The sequence below is a fragment of the Phascolarctos cinereus genome, unplaced genomic scaffold, assembly GCF_003287225.1.
Source record: "Phascolarctos cinereus isolate Bilbo 61053 unplaced genomic scaffold, phaCin_HiC Scaffold_9;HRSCAF=440, whole genome shotgun sequence".
NCBI lineage: Eukaryota > Metazoa > Chordata > Mammalia > Diprotodontia > Phascolarctidae > Phascolarctos > Phascolarctos cinereus.
The window spans coordinates 204,150,233-204,174,920 of NW_027556402.1; the positions used below are offsets into that span (position 1 = coordinate 204,150,233).

At 37.9% G+C, this 24,688-nt stretch overlaps 1 protein-coding gene across 1 annotated transcript in view; it reads left to right on the forward strand.

Moving 5' to 3' along the window:
- The window catches only part of GAK (cyclin G associated kinase), a 125,955-nt gene that overhangs the window by 35,896 nt on the left and 65,371 nt on the right, over positions 1–24,688 (forward strand). Inside the window, 4 exon segments of the mRNA XM_021005273.2 lie at positions 1,554–1,689; positions 6,582–6,694; positions 16,599–16,710; positions 24,541–24,664. Of these exon segments, the coding sequence (XP_020860932.1) occupies positions 1,554–1,689; positions 6,582–6,694; positions 16,599–16,710; positions 24,541–24,664 (485 nt within the window).

A 24,688-nucleotide genomic window follows, 5' to 3' on the forward strand; every position in this document is an offset into this window, starting at 1 on the left:
CCCGAGTCCTGCGGTTCTTCTTTCATCTTTAGGATCTGCTGTCTCTGATTGGTAGGAGATCATTAACTGGTTATGGCCAGGCCACATTTTGGCAGCATCACCAGACAGATCCTTAAGAATCATAGGCCATCATAAGTTTTGAACATTGGAATGTTCCACAAATAATAATTTGGATTCCAGGAGATTGTAGGGCCATCAGCAGAAATGGAATTTGGCCTTGTTTCTAATTTCTGTGTAACATAATATATTAATACATATATAAATGCACGTATATACACATGTACGCATTCTCTCTTTAAATGCTGAATTTTAATGAAAAAAAATCATTTGAAAGTACAGATTTCATAGCATTCTTCCAGTCCACTGGGTCAAGACAAGGAGTTGTAATGATGCTTCTTTTCATCATTTTTGTACAGGTGTGGTTGGATTTCAGTTCTATTTCTTAAAAATTGTCAGTATCCCTTGTGTTAGAGCTAATTGTTTGGCTGCAATTAGCATCTGTGACAAGGGCCTCTACCAGCTTGGAGACTCACTAAGCTTTTCAGCAAAAATGTTCTTTCTACAGCTGCTTCTTTTGGAATACAGTCTTACTTAGGTCAAGCCTTGATCAGTTTAGCTCTTTGCTCAGTTTTATATATAAGAAAGCTTGTGGAAGAAAGAGATGTGCTCCAGTGTTCTGATGACAGTTTCTGTTACCGTATACGCATGACTTTGTCTTTTTTATGATTTTAACTTTGAGAACCATGATCATGGTAAAGTAAATTATCCAGTGCCATAACCATGTACCTTAAAGATAGAAACATAGGAAAGTCATTCTTACATTTCAAGAGTAACTGTCATCAGAATATGGTCCAGCATCTCTCTGTTCCCTAAGGTTCCATCTATATTATGAACAAAAGGTAGTCTTCAAGCAGAAAATGTCCAGATATTGTGTCAAGCTCAGTTACTTTCAACTTTGGAAGTTTAGAACTCTTGACTAGAGAGGAGGTTTGTATTTTATCATCAGAAGAAAGCCCATGTAATTTGCCTGCCGTTTTTAAATTCCAAGAGACACTAAGATATAGTGGAAATAGCTCTGGGCCTGGAGTCACAGAGCTCCAGGTCTGAATTTTAGCTTTGTATGACATTAGATCTTTGGGCATTGGCAAGTTGTTGAACTTGTGAGTTTCCATTTCCTCCTTAGTAAGGTGGAAACAATCCCTACTCTCCTGGGCTCTTGTCAGAGGAGTACAGAAACTTGACAGGCTTAGATTTTTGAGTAGTTAAATTAGCAACTTTCCTAACTGCCTTTGTGCTTTGGTAGGCACATTAGGTTTATGTTTATAATTAGTTACATTTGACCCTAACTCAAAAGAAAAGTATTTTATTGAATAGTGATTACCACTTAGAAAGGTTACCTGAAAGGAGTGGGTGAAGAGAGGTATTATGTGCTAGAGTAGTCAGAAAAAATTCACACTTGTTTTCCAGACTGATATTTGAATAGGTCTAGTTTACTAATTGTATTTTAGCTTCTGTGCACTAGTGATCTTCTGTTTCCACTAATTTTTCAATAGGCCTTGGGCTGTATCCTATACCTGTTGTGCTTCAGGCAACATCCTTTTGAAGATGGAGCAAAACTTCGGATAGTTAATGGAAAATACTCAATTCCACCAAATGACACAAGATATACAGTTTTTCATGACCTCATTCGTAAGTTGAACATTGAAATTTACAATAGACAGTTTTTAAACAGTTGAGAGGAACTCTACAGAAAAGGCAAAAGTCGGGTTGGTTAAGGCTTCATGGGTATCGCTTGGAAGCCACAAGTTTTCTGAAGCCACAGTCAAGGAGTTGGGAGCCTTTGTTACTCCACTGCTCCATGGGCTTTTTGGGTGCTTTTTGACACAAAAGGGGTTGTAGGATGAAGGAAGTAGTAGAGGAAATAGCCACAGATCAAGCAGTATGGTTATAGGAGAGCATGGAATAGCTAGTTTGAATCTTCCTCAACTTCAGTCTTCCAACTTCAGTTGGAAGATCCATAGAATTATTATGGATGACTAATAGTCCTGACAATTAATATGGCAGCTTATTTCAGCCCTCTCCTGGGCATGTCAGATTGCTTCCTAATGATTTCATCGTGTGAACCCAACCCTTAAAAGTTCTAAGACCAGAACCATTCCTTAAAGGATGAGAAAGATTTCAATAGATGGAGATTGGGGAGGGGAGTGGGCAGAGCAAGGCATAGGTGGATGGTGTAAATGCTCAACCCCATGACATGGCAGAATGACCTTATAAATATTTGAGTAGTCTGGTGGGGCTGGAGTATAGACTGTAAGTAGTGTCATAGAATCTTAGCCCTGGAAGCAATCACAAAAAATTTCCTTCTACAGTATTCTTGACTTGTATCCTCTACTTAAAAACATTCAGTGATGAGAAACTCTCTGGCTCCAGAAGTAGTTTATTCTACTGATGAACAGTTGTAACTGTTAATAATTTTTTTCTTGATTAAGCTGAAATCTGCATGTCTTAACTCCAACTCTTTTTCTTTTTTTTAAGATTAATTTATTTTGATTTATCAACAAACACTTCCATATGCTTTTGAGTTTAAAATTTTTCTCCCCCTTCCTCCCCACCACCCTCCCCAAGATGGTGCACAATCTGATATAGGCTATACATATACATTTCTGTTAAACATACTTTCACATTAGTGATGTTGTAAGTAAGAATTAGAACCAATAGGAGGAACCACCAGAAAGAGGAAACAAAACTCATCAGAATAAAAGAAAATAGCAAATAGTATGCTTCGATCTGCATTTAAACTCCATAGTTCTTTCTTTGGATGTGGATAGCATTTTCCATCACGAGGTCTTTGGAGAAGTCTTAGATCCCTGTATTGCTGGGAAGGGTTAAGTTTATCAATATTAATCATCGTACAACATGGCTGTTATTGCATACAGTGTTCTCTTGGTTCTGCTCATTTCACTTAGCGTCAGACCATACAAGTCTGTAGTATTCCATTACATTCATATACTGTAATTGGTATTCCCCAATTGATGGGCATCCCCTCAATTTCCAGTTGTTTGCCACCACAAAAAGAGCTGCTATAAATATTTTTGAACATGTGGGTCCTTTTCCCATTTTCCAGCCCTTTTTCTCTTTCACTTACTGGGTCTTGATAACCCTGTGGGACCAAGCAGAACAAGTCTTATTTGTGTTCCCTATGATAGTACTTTAAGTACTTAAGGACGAAGATACTCTTCCTCCTAAAGTTTTCTCTTTTCCAGGATAAACATTTCCATTTCCTGGATTCCCTTTCCCATTCTCACCTACTTTCTTTTTGTCAATACTCTTTCTAAATAGAGACATCCAGAACTGATGAGATGGAGTTTAAACCAAAACTCATTAAAAGTGTGCAGTACTTTAACATCTAGTTGAAGAATTCCATTTCCATACTATGTGGGGCCTTTAAAATACTGAAAGACAGAGAAATGTCAAAATTGAAATGCATATGCATATTTATTTCACATTTGAAGGGGAAGGCTTCTTTTAATTGTATAGTTAAAATTCATGCAAAATGCCACCAGTGCTATATTTAATTCCCATTTAGTTTTGTGGATATTTAGCATTGAACATTTGAAATAGTTTTCCTAAAGTATGTTTACCTACAATCACAACCTTCTAAATCATATAATTCTATGAGATTGGAAAAAAACACTTGAGAGCATAAGAGTCAGTAAAAGGGAATAGAGTTAAATAAACTTGGAAAGGTAGGATGGGGCCAAGTTGTGGATGAATTTGAATGCTGGGCCAGGGAGTGTGCTTTATTTTATTTGGGAGGCAAGAGGAAGTCAGTGAAGGCTTTTCAGTTAGGGAAGTTACTTATTTGGACCTGTGCACAATGAAGTTTAGTTAGCGTTGGTATGAGGGAATGGGTTAGAAAGGGGAGAAGAGACTAGAGGCGAGTTAGTACAATAGCCTAGTCAAGAAGCAAAGAAGCTCTGAATTAGCTTTGTGAGGGCAAGGGAAGGTCCATTCACTTATGCAGATCATCTGCCATATCTGAAAAATACTCATGCCACATCTTCCCCTCACTGGAATTTTAATTTTCCCCTTCAAGATGGCAGACATTTTCATGAAGTCTTTCCTTTTCTCTCAACTCAATGACCCTTTCCTCTTTAGATTTTTTTTAAGGCAGTGGGGTTAAGTAACTTGCCCAGAGTGACACAGCTAGTTAAGTGTGTAAGTGTTTGGTCTGAGGCCGGATTTGAACTCAGGTCCTCCTGACTTCAGGGCCGGTGCTCTATCCACTAGGCCACCTAGCTGCCCCTCCTCTTTCTTAAGATTTCTTAAGATGCTTTGTCCGAACTTCTTATCACAATCTGTTTTTTATCATACTTATTCACTACATTTCTTATCTCCTCAGAGGATTAATTAGTTGTAGGCCTTGATCATGTGGTCATTTTTCTTTGTTACCCCAGTACTTAACACTTATTAGGTATTTAATAATTGGTGGATTGGTAGACTAGAGAACTAGTTTGAGGTGTTTGGGAAAAGCTGTTGTTCATTGATTGGGTGTGGTGGGAGGGGAAGGGTATTAGGAAGTGAGTAGAGTCATGAATAACTCCAAGGTTCCTTGGGAGAATGGTAGAGCCATCCACAGATATCAGAAAGTTAGAGGGGTATCATCCATAAAAAAACGAGCTGGAATTCCATTAAGGAGTTAACTTAGCCTTAAGGAACAATTCAACTGATCAGGCTAGTTCAGATTCCATTGTATCTGAAGCTTCCAGGCTGGTCATTCTAGGCATTTCTTAGATCACATGATATTCTGTTGATAGTCTGAAGTCATTATCATAACCCTGGTAATGATTCTACCTTGAATGAGTTACTATAATTTCTTAGAGCAGAACAAGGTGAGGAGTCATTTTTACAGTGCACATATGCTCCAGGTCTTCATGTTTACTTTGAAACGTGATGGTAACTTTTTTCTTCTTTGTGGTAATGGTGGAGAGTGAGAGGTTGAACTCTTTTTTTTTTCCTGTAAATTTGAGGGAGCACTTTCTTTCTCTGCACTTGTTTCTTCTCCCCTCTGTCCTGTATTTGTGCTCATCAACCCAATCATGACCAAGCAAAAGTTATCTTGAAGGTTCATGGGTGAGAGGAGAATTGACTTACTTATCTGCATATAGATTTTTTGGAAACACTTGGCACTTTGATCCAAAGGAGCTTCAGTCGCCAGCCTATAACTGGATCATTCTCTGAACTTTTGACCTCAAGGATCAGAATAGTAGGGATTTTTTGGGCTGCCCCGAACTGCTAGGTGTCCTGGCTTCTGCTTCTGTGGTCATGTACAGGGTAGAAGGGAAGTGGGGTGAGCAAGCATGGCAGTTCCTACTTGCACTATTTGCCACTGCCTTGCTGTTACCTGGTCCTGCTCTTTCTGCCAACTTTTTGCCTTTTAAAACCTGTAGAGAACTGGAGAAGAAGGGTTAAAAGTTATTTTTTTTCTGTTCTGTGACTCCACATGGTTGAAGAGGATTAGCTGGGGGCATTATTACCTAGGAAGGTTGTGGTATCTTCAGTCACTTACTGTTTAGATTCCTACTTCTAGAATGGTTTAGGGGTGCTTTTGTCTGAAGGCAAGAGGGTGGACTTGGACCTCTCTGATTATCTGGTCTGGTTGAGGAAATTTGCTGGTTTGGAATTTATTTTCACTGTTGAATTAGTGAAAGGGGTCTGATGGGACCCCTTGCTAGTTGTTAGTGTGAATTTTTTTATTGTGGATTATGTTAAGTTTCATGTAGCAGCACAGTCTCTCTTAGAGCTTTTCTGTAAACATTAGATTGAGAGGACACAAGTATTAGGGGAGATTTGTAGGGAGGGGTAGGAGTGAGAACAGCATGATTGCTTGGTCTGTCTTCATTACCTTCTCTCCTCCCTTCCATCCCTGACAAAACCAAACCAAACCTACGACACACACCACTGGTCCTCCACAAGTATATGCACATGCATGTTTTCTGATATGAACCCTTATTTAGGGGATCTGACTTTGAAGGTCATGCATTGTTTTTAATTCAGTGTTTAATCCTTTTAAAAAATTCAATGAGGCAGCTAGGTGGATAGTAAGCTAGACTTGGAGTCAGGAAGAAAAATCTGAGATCAAATTGGGCTTCCTCCACTTTGTAGTGGTGTGACTCTTACTTAATTTCTCTCTGTCAGTTTCCTCATCTGCAAAATGGGGACAATAGCAGCATCTGTCTCCCAGGGTTGTTGTGAGGGTAAAATGAGATAACATATCTAAGGCTTTGTAAACCATAAAGGTTTATGTAAATGCTACTATTATTATTATCTGAAATGCTTTGAATTTTAACAGATTTTGTTGTCTTGATAACTTCTACTTTGCCATTGCTCTGTCTATGTTACCTAAATTGCTTTTAAATGAACATAAATTCTGTTCTTTATGGGAACATCTTCTGACTACACATTCAGGTTCAGGTTTTTTCTCTTGCTTTTTTTGGGTTGATAACAATTGCTAGCTTCATTCTGCCTTTTCTGATAACATTTTCAGGACTGATGTAACTAAAACATACTTCTATTTTAAGGCTCCACGTTGAAGGTGAACCCAGAAGAAAGGTTGTCGATCACAGAACTTGTGAATCAGCTACAGGAGATAGCAGCTGCTAGAAATGTGAATCCAAAGTCACCTATCACAGAGGTAAGGGAAAGAGGTTTTATACTGTTTTATTGAGTGGTCTTTCTTAGGTTGGCAATGGAAATTCCAAGTAGTGCTTGAACTTGTATATGCAACTTTCCGAAAGAGAAGACTACTTTCATATCAATTTACCTACCCCATCTGTCCTACTTCTGCAGTGTTAGCCTTCCATGTTCTTGACTGTTGCCTTCTATCCCTAGAATTAGTAGAGTAGAAATGGAGAAATAGTTAAAAAAAAAAAAAAGCAACACCCTGTGATGCAGGGTTAGGACAGTTTCATGGCTTGGGAAATGATGAGGCTGCTGGGGTAGAGGGGAGAACATCTTATAACCCAAGCTTATTGATCACCTGAGGTGCCTTTTAGTGATGGAGTTAGGCATGTTACCTGCTCTTTTGCCTCTTTTCCCATGTGACTTACAAAAAGTTCCATATAGAACTGTAGAAGTGAACCTGGCCCTTGTCCCTTTGTAAGAGTTTGGTTTAGTCGTGCTGAGGTTAAGGGCAAGCCAGTTCTTCACCTGCTAACTTTGGTGATGTAGTCAGTGACGGTAGAGGCAAGCCTTTGTGGTGTCCTCCAATCTAAGGAGTGATCCTCAGGGAGATTGGGTTAGTCTTTGAGCTGCCCTGGTTTTAGGATTCCTCTAAGGCTGAGCTTTGAAGAGCCAAGCCTAAAGTGATTGAACCATTGGCAGTTTGCCAGTTCCCTCACTTTTTTGTGTCATTCGGAGTAGTGGGAGTAGGCTATGTTGTGATTGTTCTTTTGTTCTTCCCTAGGCTCTTGGGGGCTGTTCCATTTGACCACCCTCTTATCCCTCCAAAGAGACTTGTTCTTCCTGTGTGGATAAAACATGAATCTTATTTCAGTAGATAGAGTGCCAGCCTAGAGATAGGAAGACCTGAGTTCAGATCTGGTCTCAGACACTTATTAACTTTTTAACTCTAGGCAAGTCATTTAACCTCTTTCTGCCTCAGTTTCCTCAACTGTAAAAGGGGGTAATAATAGCATCTATCTCACAGGGTTATTGTGAGAATCAAATGAGATAATATTTGTAGAAGCACTATATGTCCCTAGCATATAGTAAGTACTATGTAAGTCCCTATTTCCTTCTCTAGTCCATTATCTCCATTCCTCCTACCAGTCTCTGTTTTTTAACACATTGGAGACATATTTCTGCTCTGGATATCTCTAGGAAAGGTCATTACTGCGGTTTATCAGAAGGAAAGATCTGTGACAACCCCAGTCCCTGAAAGAATAATCCTAGCAGATGTTGCTGGGCCCCTGTCAGACTGTGGGTTTGGCAGCTTATGGAAATTAATGCTTTTGTTCCTGAGTTTTTGCTTTTTTGTGAAGAGTTTCCCTTGGAGCTCCTGTGATTGGTAGGTTTGCTGATGAAGTATGTGAACTGCCTTTATGAAAACATTACAAGCAACAAGCCTGTGAGTGGAATATATTCCTCAGGTACTCTGTCTGCTGGACCCTGGTGTCAACAGCATGTCCATCTGTTGTAGAGAACCTACATTTGATCAGGCAGATACTGATTAACAACATCTTGAATTTTCATAGTATTTCATACTTTACAGAGCCCCTTCTCATGAGAATTCCACGGCACACCATCCCTTTAATTCAGGATTCATTAGTCACGGGCTTACAGCTCAAAGGGATGGCAGAGGCCATTTAGTTAAACCTCCTTGTTGTACAGGGAGGGAAACAGACACAGAGGGCTTTAGAGGCTTAGCTATGGTCACATAGCAATGCCAGAGCCAAGGTCTGAACACCCAGCTTCTGATTCCAAAGCCACTGCTCTTTCTCTTGTGTGTAGGTAAAGAAACTGGAGCCATGAAATGTTGTTCTTTACTGTCAAGATCACCCAGATCCAGTCTTAGAACTCATGTGTTCTCACTCTCAGTCTAGGATGCTTGGCTCTGTTCTCACCCCTCGGTGTGTCTGTTGTTTATAGGTCTTCATGTTGGTTCTGATTCTCATTCCATCTCCTCATGCTGCCCAAGCATTTGAATTCAGAGGGTCTCTGATGTTTGAAAATGAGGCATATGAGTTGGTCTCTGCCCTTGGTTCCCACCCTCTAACTGCCTGCATTATTACCTCACACTTTTCTTCAGAAAGTCTTAGTTTATTGTGTTAAACCTTGAGATTCAGATTGTCTTTAGTGATTTTTCATTCATCCCCTTTCCTTGCTTGTCCACCTCTGCATTCCAGATTTAATAAAATAAGTTTTGACTAATGAGCCCCTAAAATGTGGACTTGGAAGGGACTAGAGAGATCCTTTAGTCTAGGAGTTCTTACTTTTTTTTTTTTTGTAGTTAGGCAGTTGGGGTTAAGTGACTTGCCCAAGGTCAACAGCTAGTTAAATGTCAAGTGTTTGGTCTGAGGCCAGATTTGAACTCGGGTCCTCCTGAATTCAGGGCCAGTGCTCTATCCACTGCTCCACCTAGCTGCCCCTCTTACCTTTTTTGTGGCACGCTGTGGCCCCCCTCTGGCATGCAGAGGAAGGCTTTGATTTCCTACTCCAAATGCTGTTAAATGCATAAAATAAGATACCAATTATAGTAAAAGTTATGGAAATATTTGAAACAGTGGAGAGGCTTCAGGTTAAGATCCCCTGATATAGTTGGATTCCCTCATTTTTCAAATGAGAAGACCAAGCCCCTAACGGGGAAGTGACAAGACCAGATGGCTGCTGACTAGCATAGACTCTTGAGTCTGGTTCCCTGTCTCCAAACCCAGCACTTTCCTCTTACTGTAGGGTCACCTTTGTGAGTGGCGGTGTTGGAACGTCTCTGTACAGGACTCATGACATTTCTGTACCGCTTTAGAGTTGACAGACTCCTTTCTTTACTATAGCCCAGCAAGACAGGGGCTGCCATGTAGTCTACCCGTTTTACAGAGGAGGGACCTGGTAGGAACCAGGTTCTGACTCCCAGGTCACTAGTCCTTCCACTGTGACATCTTGTCTTTTTTTTCTTTTTCTGTTTTGGTGAGGCATTTGGTGTTAAGTGACTTGCCCAGGGTCACACAGCTAGTAAGTGTCATATGTCTGAGGCCGGATCTGAACTCAGGCCCTCCTGATGCCGAGGCCGCGGCTCTATCCACCATGCCACTTCGCTGCCCTGACATCTAGTCTTTATGTGGTCTGATGCACTGGCTATGCTGACCGCTTTGTTGAAGTTTCTGTTGTGCAGTGTTCATCACAGAGTGTGACATCATGAAGGTTCAGGACTCCAGACCACCCTTAACCTTGTTTTGGTGAGCTGAGGCGGGCTGCGAACATCACTGACTCTCCTTGGCTAGGGTTTTACCGCCTCTGCATCAAATAGAGATTCTTTAATCATTGGTGGCAGTCGGTGCCATGGCTTTTCCCTAAAGAAGATCTTGAATTGTGTGGTTTCCCGGGATTGTAGTTGTTTCGGCTGTCTGGATTCTGACTTTAAAAAGCTTTGGCTGTAAGCCTCGCGCAGGATAGTTTGTAGTCTCCTTGTGTTTGCCGCCAGAGCACTGAAAGGTTGATGGTATCGAGACATCTCAGGAACTGTTGTTCAAGTAATTTTTTAGTCATTAAGAAACAAAACCAAAGAAATGCAGATTCAAAAAAACCCGGAGAATTATCAGAAAGAAAGCTTAACGTTAACAAACCATTTTGTGATTTGTTTTGGGATGAACTAAAAGGTTCTTTTTGCATTTCTTATTAACTGATAAACTTCATGAGTAAGAACAATGAGCAGATTCGTTAGTTGCTTGCCTCTTTTCTCAAGGATAATTATTTAAATCTTCTGTCTTATTATTCAGAGGTATGTTATGGCATCCAAGTCTGGTTTCTTGGGATGCAAGGTAAGACTTGTGCAATTCAGACTTCATGAAATACAAGAGCAGTCATCAAGGCGTCATCTTTTACAAATTTGATAAAGAAATGTAGCTAGAAATATAATTTATGAACGTGATAAATGTTCTTTGCTTTGGGCATGAGTTATTGGAAATGGGGACATTTACAGTTATATATCCATAACTACAAAGACAAAAATCAAATGTCTTTGTATCTTGGTATGATATTTGTTTGCTTTAAATTAGTAGCTTACTTTGTTTTGAGGAGAGTACAGTATAGTACTCCCACTAAAATAAATGCTACTTTTATCTGTGTGATTCCTCTGATATAAACTTGGTAGAGTGAACTTGTGGAAGGAAATGTTTGACAGGTTTTGGTGATGGCCCCCCCCCCCCAAAAAAATTGGGGTAAGATTTAAATAAAGTTCTTGGATTGTCACTTTAACTTATTTCCCCTGAAAATTGTAATCTCTGAATTTATAATATATTATTTTTGTATATTTATTATTGTGTATTCATTATATTCTACCTGTTTTCAAGAAGATTGGAGGCAACTTGCAAAGTCAATACCAGTATAATTCTGCCTCTTTGCAATTTTTATCCATTGTTTCTAGTTCTGGCCTCTGGGGTGAAGCAGAACAAGTGGAATCCGTCTTCCATGTGACAACCCTTCAGACACTTTAACAAAGCTAACACATTCCCTTAAAGACTTCTCTCATTTGGGTTTGATCTCCCCAAGTTCCTTCATATGATCCTCATATGGCCGCACATGGTCTTCATGCCCTTCGCCATTCTTGTTGCTGTTGAGCTTATCGGTGCCCTTCCAAAAATCCAGAGCAGAATGCAGTACTACAGCTGTGGTTCGAGGGGGGTGAGGACAGTGGCACTGACTTCCCTGGTAATGGATGCTAAGCTTCTCTTGATTTATCTTGAGATCACATGAGCTTGTTGTAGCTCGCCTGGTACCGCTGACTCACACTGAGCTTGTTGTCTAACAGAATCCCCAGCTCTTTATTAAGTAAACTTCTCTCCCACCACATCACTTCTGTTTTTATGTCAAGTTTATTTTTGAACCCTTATGTAAGATTTTACATTTATCCGTATTAATTTTCATTTGATTTGGCAACTAGATCAGTGGTGTCCCAGTAGTGTTGGACCTGGAATTAGGAAGACCTGAGTTCAAATGTGGTCTCAGACACTTAGCAGCTGTGTGACTGAGCAAGTCACTTAACCTCTGTTGTTTCAGTTTCTTCATTGTAAAATGGAGATAGTAATAGCAGTTACTTCCCAGGGTTGTTGTGAAGATAAAATGAGGATATTTATAAAGTGCTTTGCAAACTTTAAGGGCAGGAGGGGGGAACATGCATTCATATAGCACTTTCTATGTGCCAGCCACTTGTAGTAAGCACTTTTACCAATATTATCTCATTTTGTTTTCACAGACAACCTTGTGAAATGGGTACTATTATTATCCCCATTTTACAGTTGAAGAAACTGAGCAGAGGAAAAGTGACTTACCTAGGGTCACACAGCTGTTTAAATTCAGATCTTCCTGACTGTAGACCCAGTACTGTAGCCACTGCACCACTAGCTGTCTCTGAAGTATTGTATAAATGCTAGCTATTACTATCTGATTGGATTTGGATCATTTTAGATCCTAACCTGGTCATTTACTACTATGCTTGCCATCTATGCTTTATCCACATCATTTTACCCCCCCCCAAATATATATATATATATATATATAAATATATATGTATATATGTATATGTATATATAGGGTGCTCCACTGGAGACCTCCTCTCAAGGTGACATTGAATCGTTAATATCACCTTTTTAGATCCAGTCATTAGATGTTGTCGCAGTATTGTCCAGTCACATTGTCTTGTCTACAGCTCTTGATGAGAGGCATTGTCAAATCCTTTGCAAAATCTTAAATGTGTTCTTTGTTCAGTTTAACCTGAGCCTCAAGTTATTCTCCCTGGTTCATTCCAGACCCAAGTGTCTGGCTCACTGTTTTGCTAAGCAGCCTTATTTACTGCAGCTTAAATTAGTTTCAGTTTGGACTGGTTTAGAAATGGCACAGTCTCAAGTTTGATTTATATGTAAGTATACAGTAAAAGTATTTATTATTAAAATAATGAAATAGGATTAGGATTAGGAAGTAGGATAGAATTAGAGTTAGTAAATCCCAATAGGTAACAAAAATATACTTAAGTTTCAATTGGTGTCAAATCTTGTCACAATCAATCGTCACCATCAGGGGAACCATGACATCTAGATCACTTGGGCTGAGGAGTCCCAGTTTTCAGCTTCCCAATGGGAAAATCCCAGGTTACACGTCTGCACCTTGAGGGAGACTCCAAAGATAAAGTCAGGGCTACCTGCTTTCAGTAGTTCCTTCTAACAGAGAAGGCAATGTGCCAAAAAAATACATAATCTGTGGGAAAGGACCTCTCTCAAAAAGCCTGAGAGTATTCCTGTTTATGAATATCTGGTTCCTGGAGGGGTGGCCAGCTCTATCTGGGAGCAGATACCACAAACAGTCCTTCAACATCTACCTAGGAATAAGATTAACATGAAAAAAGAGTCAGGGTCAAAATGCAGGCATACCGAATGAGGTCAGAATGTCTTTTTTGAATTCATTCATCACGGTCATGCTCATCATTGTTTATTCCCTCCTTTTTTTAACCTAAGGAACCTTTTTTTGTTTGTTTGTAAGGCATTTGGAGTTAAATGACTGTCCAAGGTCACACAGCTAGTAAGTGTCAGGTGTCTGGTCTGAGACTGAATTTGAACTCGGGTCCTCTTGACTACAGGGCTGGTGCTCTATCCATTGCACCACCTAGCTGCCCTCTAGGGAACCTTTTGCAGCTAATGGTGGTTATTGCTCCTTAACAGTTTGTCTCCAGAAAACAAGAATAGAGCCTTCAAATAGGACTGGACTCTAATATAGTTTATCGTATCATAGATTGGAACGTGCTGCTTAAGATTAGATAACACCTAGCAGTGGCATGTACTTATGTATTTATCTCTGATTGCATGTGTGTATGTGTGTGTGTGCTTGCATCATATTCCTTAATGCAAATACCGTCCTTTTCTGGGGATTCCAGTTCACCTCTTATCTCCTGGACATCTTAAGTATATTAGCATAAATATGCTAATTTTCCTCATATTGATAGCTCAGTCTGATCTCATCTCTGATTTTGCATCATCCAACTCATGTCCAAAGCTTCCATTTTTGGGGTGATTATACAGTCCGGTTCTGGCAAATTTACAGCTCTCATTCCCTAGCTAAGCATCCATTATGTTCCAACACATCTTTTTTTTTTTTGGTTTGGAATTCTTGCTAAGTTCCTGCTCTACTTATTGTAAACTAATCATAGAATATCAGTGACTGTCTGCTCTGTCTGAGAAGATACCTACTCACAACAGCATATTAGATAAGTAGTCATTTAACCTGAAGACCTCTACTGATAGAGAACTTACTACCTCATGAGGTTGCCCATTTCACTTTTGGACAACTTCAGCCAAATATGAATCCAGATGAGGTGTGGAACTCTTGCTTCTTTCAAATTTTTGGTCACTGAATTATTAGAAAAACAGATCCTGAAACAAAATGTCTTTGCTTGGGTGCTATGTTATAAGACTTGTTTTCTTTCTTGTTTTCAGGAAAATGTACCATCTGTGTGGTGATAAACTGGATGGGGTGAGGTTTATAGTGATAGTATGGCAGTAATTACTTGCAACTTGTCCTTTGACTTTAAATATTTTTTCCATTACACGTAAACAATTTTTTAGCATTAGGGTTTTTAAAAATTTTTAGTTCCTAATTTCCTTCTTTCCTCCTTCCTCTTCCCCTTTCCTGAGGAGGCAGGTAGTTTGATATAGGTTTTACATGTGCAGTCATGTAAAACATATTTCCGTATAGTCATATTGTAAAAGAGAACAGAGACAAAAAAAAACCTAAGAAAAATAAAGAAAGTTTTAAAAAAGTTGCTTTGATTTGCATCTATACTCCATTAGTTCTTTCTCTGGAGGTGGTTCATCCTAAGTCTTGGGAATTGTCTTGAATCATTGTATTGCTGAGAATAGCTAAGTCATTCACAGTTGATCATTGTATAGTTTTGCTGTTACTGTGTACAATGTTCTCCTGGGTGTGCTTACTTCACTTTGTATCGGTTCATATTAGTCTTTCCAGATTTTTCTGAATGCATCCTGTTCATCATTTTTTATAGCACAATATAGTATTTCATTGTAACCATATACCACACTTTGTTCAGCCATTCCCCAATTGATGGGCATCCTATCAATTTCCAGTTTTTGCCACCACAAAAAGAGCTCCTATTAATATTTTTGTACATATAGGTCTTTTCCCTTTTTTAAAAAAAATCTCTTTGGGATACTGACTTAGTAGTGGTATTGCTGGGTCAAAGCGTTATGCACAGTTTACTCTCCAGAATGGTTGGATCAGTTCACAACTACCAACAACAGTACATTAGTGTCTCAATTTTCCTGTATCCCCTCCAACATTTGTCATTTTCCTTTTCTGTGTTAGTCAGTCTGATAGACGTGAGGAAGTAGCTTTTGCATTTCTCTAATCAACAGTGATTTATTGCATTTTTTCATAGAACTATAGATAGCTTTGATTTCTTCTGCAAACTGCCTGTTAATATCTTTTGGGAATATAACTTGCTGTTCTTTGAAAAAACTATAGCTAATTGGAAAGCTGGGTAATGATACAAACTGATGGTGACAATTTTCATTATAAAGGAAATGATTTTGGACTACTTATTCATCATTTCAGTCCACAAAAACTCTTCAGGTTTGGAAACTTGGGAAAACCATGCTTTTCTTGAAGAAAGGCTTTTTTTTTAAGGTAGCAGCATTATCATTTCTTGTTACTGCCATTATTTTAGCACTTTTAAGGTTAAATAAGGGTTTCATTTATATGATAACACAATATATATATATGTTTTCTTTTATGGTGAATTAAGTATGCAGAGTTTCAGCTTTTCAGACTTGATAGGCAGATAATTCATTTGTTATACCTAACTTAAAACCTTAAGGTTAAGGCTGGAATGGACATAGCAGGTATTAGATTGTGAAGTAAACCTAGAAAGTGTGGTACTGCATCTGACCCATATTTTTTATTGTAAATAATCATTACTGATTATTATTATCCCATTATTTATTGATTGATTAATATCCCATTAATTTGGGAGTCAGTAGTCAGTAAACATTTATTAAATGCCTACTATGGCCAGGCACTGCACTGGGATACAGTTAAGAAAAAAAAAGACAGCCCCTCCTCTCCAAGGAGTTTACAGCTTGATGGGAAAGACCAAACCCAAAGGGAAGGTGAAAAGGGGGCCTTGGGAAGAGTTTATTGCTTTACCTTCTAGTCCTCCAATCAGAGGGGAGAGTCAGCTGAGGGTGCTGAGGGTCGTTGAGGATCACAGCTGAATCAGTTTCCAAGATGATGAGATCTCAGGTGATAAGCTTATCTTGTGGGAGCCATGATATTGTGGTATTGAAACCAAGCAGAAGAGCAGCTCGGAAATGATGTTTTATGGGAGCTTTATGTAGTTGGGTCCTACAGTGGGGAAAATTCTAATGAGTCTGGCAGGGCAGGTATGTGGCCAGTGATGGCTAGGCCCTAGCGATGGAAGGCAACAACCTCCAAAGGAAAACTGAACCTGAGCTCCCTGTCGGCTTAGCACCACCCTGTTGGAATGCCACACAGGTAGTTCCTAGGAGCTGGAGACTGTGCTGGCCAGAACTACTAGCCCATTCTTGTGGGGACCCTGATTTGCCATGGGATTTATATTTTTGATTACAAAATGCACATGAGTGGACAAATAGGATTCACTTTATAGAGATTAACTTTTTTAGTCAACTTTGCTAAAAGCATTTATTCCTATCTTGGTGGTACCAACTTTATGGTACAGAAAAATTATTATAAGCTACTTATGTTGGCAGATTTTTGTTAATGCATCAAAACTCATGAACCCCCCCCCCCCATTAAAAGTGTGTGATGATAATAAATATGACAGTATTGACTCTTTACAGCTTCTGGAACACAATGGTGGTTATGGAAATAACATGCAACCTAGAGGCTCTCTCAGTTCAGTGCCACAGAGTGCTAAGGCCGTGGGGCAGCTCAGCAATGTGTACAGTGGAGGTATGTGTTCATATTAAAACTCCTGAATCTGCCTTCTTTCCATCGGTAGTATGTTCTAATACTGACTTTGTAATCTTTGTGAGCAGGAAATTCTCTATGAAGCCAAACTGGATAACATTTTGATTTATACTCATTTGAGTAATATTCAGTCATTTTAATTTTGATGTTGGTTTCCTTGTTGTTTAACATCAGAATTTCTGTACTTAAGTATGATTTTGGTATAGAAGATCCTCTCCATTTTAAATGGGAATCTTTGGGACAGGGTATGGTAAAATACATCTTTGCTTAAACGTATCTTTTCTTTACAATATAAATGAATAATAGCTAACATTCTCATAGTGTCTGCTGTGTGCCAGGCCCTGGGCTAAATGTTTTATAAATATTATGTCCCTTGTTCCTCACAACAATCCTGGTAGGTAGGTGTTGTTATTATCCCCATTGTACAGATGAGGAAACTGAATTAGATCTAGGTTAAATGACTTGCCCAGGTTCACACAACTATCAGGTGTCTAAAGCCAGGTTGGAACTCTTGTCTTCCTGACCCCAGGTCCAGCATTTTGCCACTTGCTTTCATATTGTTAATTACCTGAAAATGGGATTGTTGTAGCTTCCTATCTCCTTTTGTGCCTTTCACATAGTAGATACTTTATAAATGTCTGGTGAATGAGTAACTGAATTAAGAGTATGGTGTTCCCACAATTGATGGATATCCTCATGTTTGATGAATGAGTGACTGAATTAAGAGCATAGTGTCCTCATGACGTATTCTGCAGTAGTCCAAGGTGCTATTATTTTCTTGCTCTAGAATTTTTATTGCAGACCATGTGTGGTCTTAGTCACATTAATTGCACCCAACTGAGCTCCCTGCAATAGGCCTGACATCTTGTAATCCTTAATGCTAGGATCAGAGCCCTCCTTAACCTACATTTTGGGATGATCCTGGGTTGAGACCCTTTAAAGCTCATATTCACCCGGACTTTGTTAGTTCTTGTCAGATTCTCTATTCTTAGAGTCTACCTCTCTCTCTCTCTCTCTCTCTCTCTCTCTCTCTCTCTCTCTCTCTCTCTCCCCCCCCCATTCATTATTTTATTTAAGGTGCATAATTTACCTCTTCTATAGCCTTGATTAATACTCCCCATCTCACTGACAAGAACAGGTTCAGGCAAGACTTGTCATTTTTACCTTCATGACATCTTTGGAAAACGTCCCTGTTTCTCCTCTGATGTCCACCACCCTGGTTCAGGCCGTCCTCACCTTATGCTTGGATTATTTCAATAGCCTGCTGGATGGTCTGTCTGCTTCTAGTCTCTCCCCATCTAATCCATCCTCAGCTGTCAACATGATCTTCCTGAAGTACAGGTCTAACCAGGTCACACCCATAGCAGTAAACTCCAGTGACTATCACATACTCCAGGATCAAGTGTACATCCTCTGTGTAATTCACCCCCCTCCCCTGCCCCCTGCCAATATGCTCTGACATCCAAAGACGGTGGACTTCTTGCTGTTTCCTGGACAAGACACTCCGTCTCCTGACTCCAGGCATTTTCACTTTTTGTATGCCATGCCTTGAATGCTTTCTGTTTTCATCTGTGCTTCCTGGTTTCCTTGGCTTTCTTCAAGTCCTAGATAAAATCTCTTCTTTAATATGAAGCTTTTCCTGATTGCCCTTTAATTCTAGTGTTTTGCCCCTGTTTGTTATTTCCGGTTTATCCTGTGTAAACAGCATGTCTATGCATAGTTTTTGGCAAGTTATTTCCCCATTAGACTCTGAGCCCCTTGAGAACAGGGATTGTCTTTTGTCTTTATTTTTATCCCCATTGATTTATATAATGACTGGTGTATAACATAATAAATGTTAACTGACCTAGATACTTTATCTTATATTACCCAGCATTTGATGCAAGATAATGGGGCAGTTTAACAGTTTGTACTGTTGATGTGAACCATTACCATGAATATTTGTTGCTAGCTGGTTAGGCTGCTGATAACCTGTTGTTGGGAGCTGGGCGAGAAAGGAAAAAAGCAAACATTGCTGTCCAAGTTTAGGCATTTATAGTTAACTAATTGCCCTTGCTCCCCACTACAGTGATCTATCTATTCTCCTCATCTTTTCTCTGAGAAGAATGTCATTTTTTGTTTTGGTTACTGTAGTATTTGATCCATACATGTGTCATATATGGTAATTTCCACATAAATATTTCTCTGTGTGAACATTGACTTACAGTGGTAAATCTATTTAGGAAGATTATTTATTGTTATCATTTATATTTGTTTGTAAATGCTGCGAAAGACACTTTACATGAAATATAAAATGCTTTGAATACAAAAAATAAATAGAAAGTTCAGTGACTGAAAGAGCAGTATGTTCTAATTTGGTATTTTACGGCCAGCTACAGAATTTTGATGAAGGAGTGAAATAAGTTCTAATCTTCACCTTTGTCATAAATAGTCACATGGATTGCAGATAGGAAGCCTGGCCTATAAAGAAACTTTACTGCAGGGCTCTTCCTCAGTGTCATTATATGCTCTCTTGGCTAAGCTATATCTGACCTGTACCTGATCTTGAAGATAAAAGTATAGGTATGAAAAGACAGTAATGCCGCTGATTTTTTTTAAACAAACATACGGGCACTAGTATACTTCCAAATGTTTTGCCCTTTATAACAGAATTAAAAAATAAAACAACCCTTTGAAACATTTAACAAGCAGTCATCTAGTCTTGAGAATATATTCATGGGACATTTGCTTCTTTTATGGCACCCTATTTTACTTTTGGACAGGCATAATTGGTATTTAGATTTTCTTTACTGCAAGCCTGTATTTGCTCTTTGCCATTTCCATTCATTTTTCTTGGTTTTATTTTGTGGGGCCCCAGAAGAAATCTGATCCCTATTTCACATAACAGCCCTTCACTTAATTTAAAGATAACTACCATGTCCCCTTAGACTGTCTCTTCTTCAGATATCATTAGTTAATTCAGCCCTTTGTTATATCCCATGGACTGTAGCCCTTTCAGCATCCTGATTGCTGTCATGGTTAAGTTTCAATTTCAGTATCCTTCTCAAAATGTGGTATCTGGAGTTGAACTTTTTGGCCTGCTATTGACTCACATTGCATTTGCTGTACACTGAAGCTCCAAAATATTTTTCATACAGATTAGCTAGTTAACAGCCGTCCTGTCTTTGTGTAGTTGATTTTCTTTAATACTGCTTTATGGTTATACCTTTTCCTATTTTGTGTTAATAAATATTCTGTTTATGGTTTTGAATTTTTACAGTTTTTAGACTTTGACTCTACAGTCTAACTTGTTAATTCCTCTCAGCTTTTTGTCATCTCCAAATTTGATAAGCATCCCATCTGTGATAAAAATCTCAAAAAGTACAAGGTCAAGGAAAAATCCTCTTGAGTATTCTCTTGGTGTTGATGTGATTTCATTAATCATATCAGTTTTGGTCTAGTGCTTTAGCCAATTTTGAATCTCCCTAACTACTAAATTTCTACATGACAAACCTTTTGGTATTAAGTCTACATGAACAGTGCTGTTGATGATAAAGAAATAAGCCAACATTCCGTTATAGAATCTGAGTTGATGGAGGCCTTAGAGATTATTTGGTGCAGCTTTCCAACTAATATATAATTCCATGAGAATATAATGAGAGATTTTATTATATACCTTGCTGAAGTCAGCAGCACTCTATCTGTGGAATTCCCTGACTCAAGTCAAGCCTTCTTCACTCTTTAAATCCATTACTGGTTCCATTATGCCAGATTGCCTTTTCTTCGAGTAAGGTTTTGATTTTTGGAAACCAGATATGTGATCAAGCTAATGTTAGCCAGAGATCTTTGGTGAAGAAGCCAATTATTGAAATATAATTTACTTTTGTATGCTAAAGAATCCCTGAAATACTATTAAATTTCTGCGTAATAAACCTTTTGTTATTAGTTCTGCATAAACTGTCATTGATGTCAAATAAATAAGTGAACAGTAAGTTGCAGAATCTGATTGATCATGAGGTTGCTTGGTGCAACTTTCCAACTAATGTATAATTTAGCATGCATCAGTTTTTTAAAAAATATATTTTAAATAATTATAAAACACTTGTTTTTATCCTCTCTCATTTCTTCCCAGTAGGAAAAGAAAAAAAGAAACAAACCCCCTATAATCAGTCCACAGGTTTGCAGAAAACAAGTTATGTGAACTTAAGCAAGTCACTTAATCTGTTGAGCCTAATTTCTGTCATTTGTACAAATAAGGAAATTGGAGTAGATGGCCTCCAAGATCTTTTCCTGCTCTAGAACTTTAATTTAATTTATACACGAACTGAAAAAGTGCTAAGCCACAAAAAAGATATAGGTGTCTAAATAAAACTAGAGATTCTACAGGTTATATTTGCAGACCATAATGCATTAAAACTACTAATAAATTGTGATGCCATATCTAAAAGGCATAGTTCCCCATAGAAATTTTAAACTTACTGAATGAAAATGGAAATTATAAAAACAATAGCATCACATTAAAGATAATGAAAAAAATATATTCATCAAACTCTATGGTATGCATAAAAAACAGTACTTGTGGTCAAATGCATATCTCTATTGCCTGTATCAATAAGAAAGATAAATTTCACAAATAGAACTTGTATCTAAAAACCTTAGAAAGAAATACAGGCATAAACCAACAGAAACAAAAGAGAAATAATTAAGATCAGATTTCTGTATTACAATTGAAATGACAAATCTAAGAACTGTTCTTAATTTAAAAAAATTAACTTTTTATTCTGACCTTAACAAAAAAACAAAGATGAACATTTTTTTATATAAAGTGGTACAGAAAAAAGATTGTACCTAAACCATGAATTTTTGTTATCTACTGCTTGCCTTTCCTTTTAAGAATATAATAAATTCAGGTTGTTACTTCCAAAACTGTTCTCCTTGTAAGAGCAAAATTGATGCTACCTTATAAAGCTAGAAAATCTATAAGAGTAAATCCAAATCATCAAAATTGGAAATGAGAAAGCAAATCATAAGGACAAAAGAAAAAAAGATCTGTTTATTGTACATGGCTTTGTGCTGATATAGTCATAATTTAAAGGTAATGAATGATTATCAGAATTTGAAGTATCTAAAGCATAAGAAATAGTACCTGAAAGTGGACAGCCTGCATAGATTAATCTCAGATGAAGAAACAAGGCTATGAAAAAGATACCAGTCTCTGAAATATTCCGCGAATAAAAGCAGTGAAATTTTAAAAGGAAAGTAATTCCTGCATTATGCCAACTGTGTCAAAGCATAAAGCAAGATCATAGGCTCAGTAACTCTTTCTAGGCATTCATTGTAACAGAAAAAGGAGTTAGAGACAATGAGCATTCATACCAAAATACTAAACTAAAATGCTCATATACGTTAGAAAAAATCTGTTTGATTGCTTTGACCAGGGTTTATAATTGGGTATAAGTGAGATTTAATATTAGGAAAACACTTGCTATGTTAAATGTTTCCCATACCTTTTGTAATAGCAGTGACATATATCAGATTTTTGAATAGAGACTTACACAAAGACATTTTAGAATTATTTTGTGAGAAATCAAAGAACTAAAGAAATGTATGTGGTTAAAGCAAGCAAATATTTTAAATGGCAGTACTTGCCAACTTGATTTGCAGATTTAATGTAGAACCACTAATAAGTAAGTTATTTCTTAGAATAATATAAAATTACAAAAAATTAATATGGAAAAATAAAATTATGAAGAGTTAAGAAAAAGAATGTGAGCAGAAAAGGATTAACTCACACTCTCACATCCAAAATGTTATGTAAAGCAATAATTATTTTAAAATAACAACTGTTATAGGATAGATAATAATGGAATGGCATAGAGAATCCAGCAATAGATCCTATTAAATACAGAAGATGAGTGTTTGATCAGTCCACACTCAAAGAACAGTGGGAAGTAGAATCACTATTTAGTAAAAACTGTTGGGAAAACTTGATGTCTGTGTGGCAAAAAATAGGTTTAGTTCCACATTTCACACCATCTTCATGACTACAATAAGTTCTGACTGGAACAGAAATCTGTTTTTTTTTTAAATCATTAAAAAGTAGAAGAAAAAGGAAAAATTTTTGTCTCTGCTAAGGAGAAAAAGGATATTTTTGTCAGCAAAAAACTATTTGAAGAAATTGGTGACAAAATTGCTGATCTTAATTATGTAAAACAATTTATAAAAGGCATTGTCTCTAAAAAGAAAAGTTGTGGGAAAATGTTTGAAGTAACTATATCAAATGAGGTTCTAACATTCAGAATCTGTGAGGCGTTCCTACATTTTTATGAGACTAATGATCTACAAGTATATGAACTCATGATTTATAGTTAACCATGAAAAGATGTTCAAGCTTCTTAATAATTATAGAACTGCAAATCAAGATACCTTCAGATAATTCCCTTCCATCCACTAGAATGGTAAAATCTAGTACAGAGTTTATGGGTAAATGGACACTATAATAGGACTCTAAGCTGGGTTGGCTGTTTTGGAGAGCAGTGTTGCAATGTAGAATAAAAGTCCCAAAACTAAGTCACAGGACCAAAGAATTAGAGTGATCATCTAATCCTTATTTTATACATGAAGAAACTGAAGCCCATAGAGGCAAATGACTTGTCTAAAGTCATAGAAATAGTAAGTTGCAGACTTAACTTATTTAGACTCAGGTCCTTATCTCTAGTACAATGTTTGCTTGTGCACCACTTCTAAATCATACCTTTTAAGCCCAGTACAGTTGATGTAAGGCTTGATTTAATGAAAACTCTCCTCACTATTAAAGCTAAACCAATTGAAATGGGCCACTGAGGAGAGGTAGTGGGTTCCCTCTCACCTGAGGTCTTACTTGTCAGGTATGCTGTAGAGGGGTTATTTTTCTTTTTTCTTTTTTTAGGTAGTTGGGGTTAAGTGACTTGCCCAGGGTCACACAGCTAGTAAAGGGGTTATTTTTCTATGCATCATTTGAACTGATGACACCCATGAGTTCTCGTCTAGTTTTTGAGATTCTGTGATGTTTATATGTGAGGATTCTGAGGCAATTAAATGATGTTAAAAAAGCAGATTCTTACATAAAATCACCTTGAACCATGTTTAAGCAGTTGTGCTAGCATCAGTGGAAGGAAGACTCACAATTAGAGCTGCCTAACGTTAGCAGTCTATACCAGTACATTAACTGAATGGGTTGATACCTTCCTGATAAAATTTCAGTTTTTAGGAAGGTTTGTTGCTCATTTAATTTCCTTGCTAACTGAGAAGTCATTAGAAACCGTTAGCTATTAACACTCTTTTTTCCGCTTTCTAGCCTTGTCAAGTGAGGCTTGACAAATCGAATTTGAATCTTGTTGCCAACATTTAAATGAAGGCATTCATTTAAAAATTTTTCTGGAAACAAAAAATGGGGAAATAGGTAGCAGTGGTTCTGTAAGACACTAGTTCCCGCCTTAAGAGAGTGGACCAAAATGAGGGCCCTTAATAAGGCAAGGTCTAAAGTTGTCTCAAAAGAGCAGAGCAAGGGTTCAGATAGAAATGAGCACATCTGGTGGAGTACTTCTTGGGTCATGTAATGTGAGGCAGATGTTCTGGTGGCTCTTGGTCCCCTCCCTTTCATGGCTAGGGAGAGGTGTGAGTGGTCCTGTTGCTTGCTACCCTTCTTTTCAAAATATCATGACAGATTGGAATGTATGTATGTATGTGTGTATGTATGTAGGTATGTATGTAAGAAGGATGAGACCTGCTTGTCATTTGGGATAGGATTTTGCCTCGAATAATTATATGCTATGTTATCTTCTTTACTTTTAGGCATGACAGTTGCAGAGTGTGATCAGTCCTATAGCGGTTTCTTTGACATACTTAGAGGAGGAACAGAACGATTTTTTACTAACATCAAAGATACTTCTTCCAAAGTTATCCAGTCCGTTGCTAAGTAAGTATGCTAGTAAAACCAATG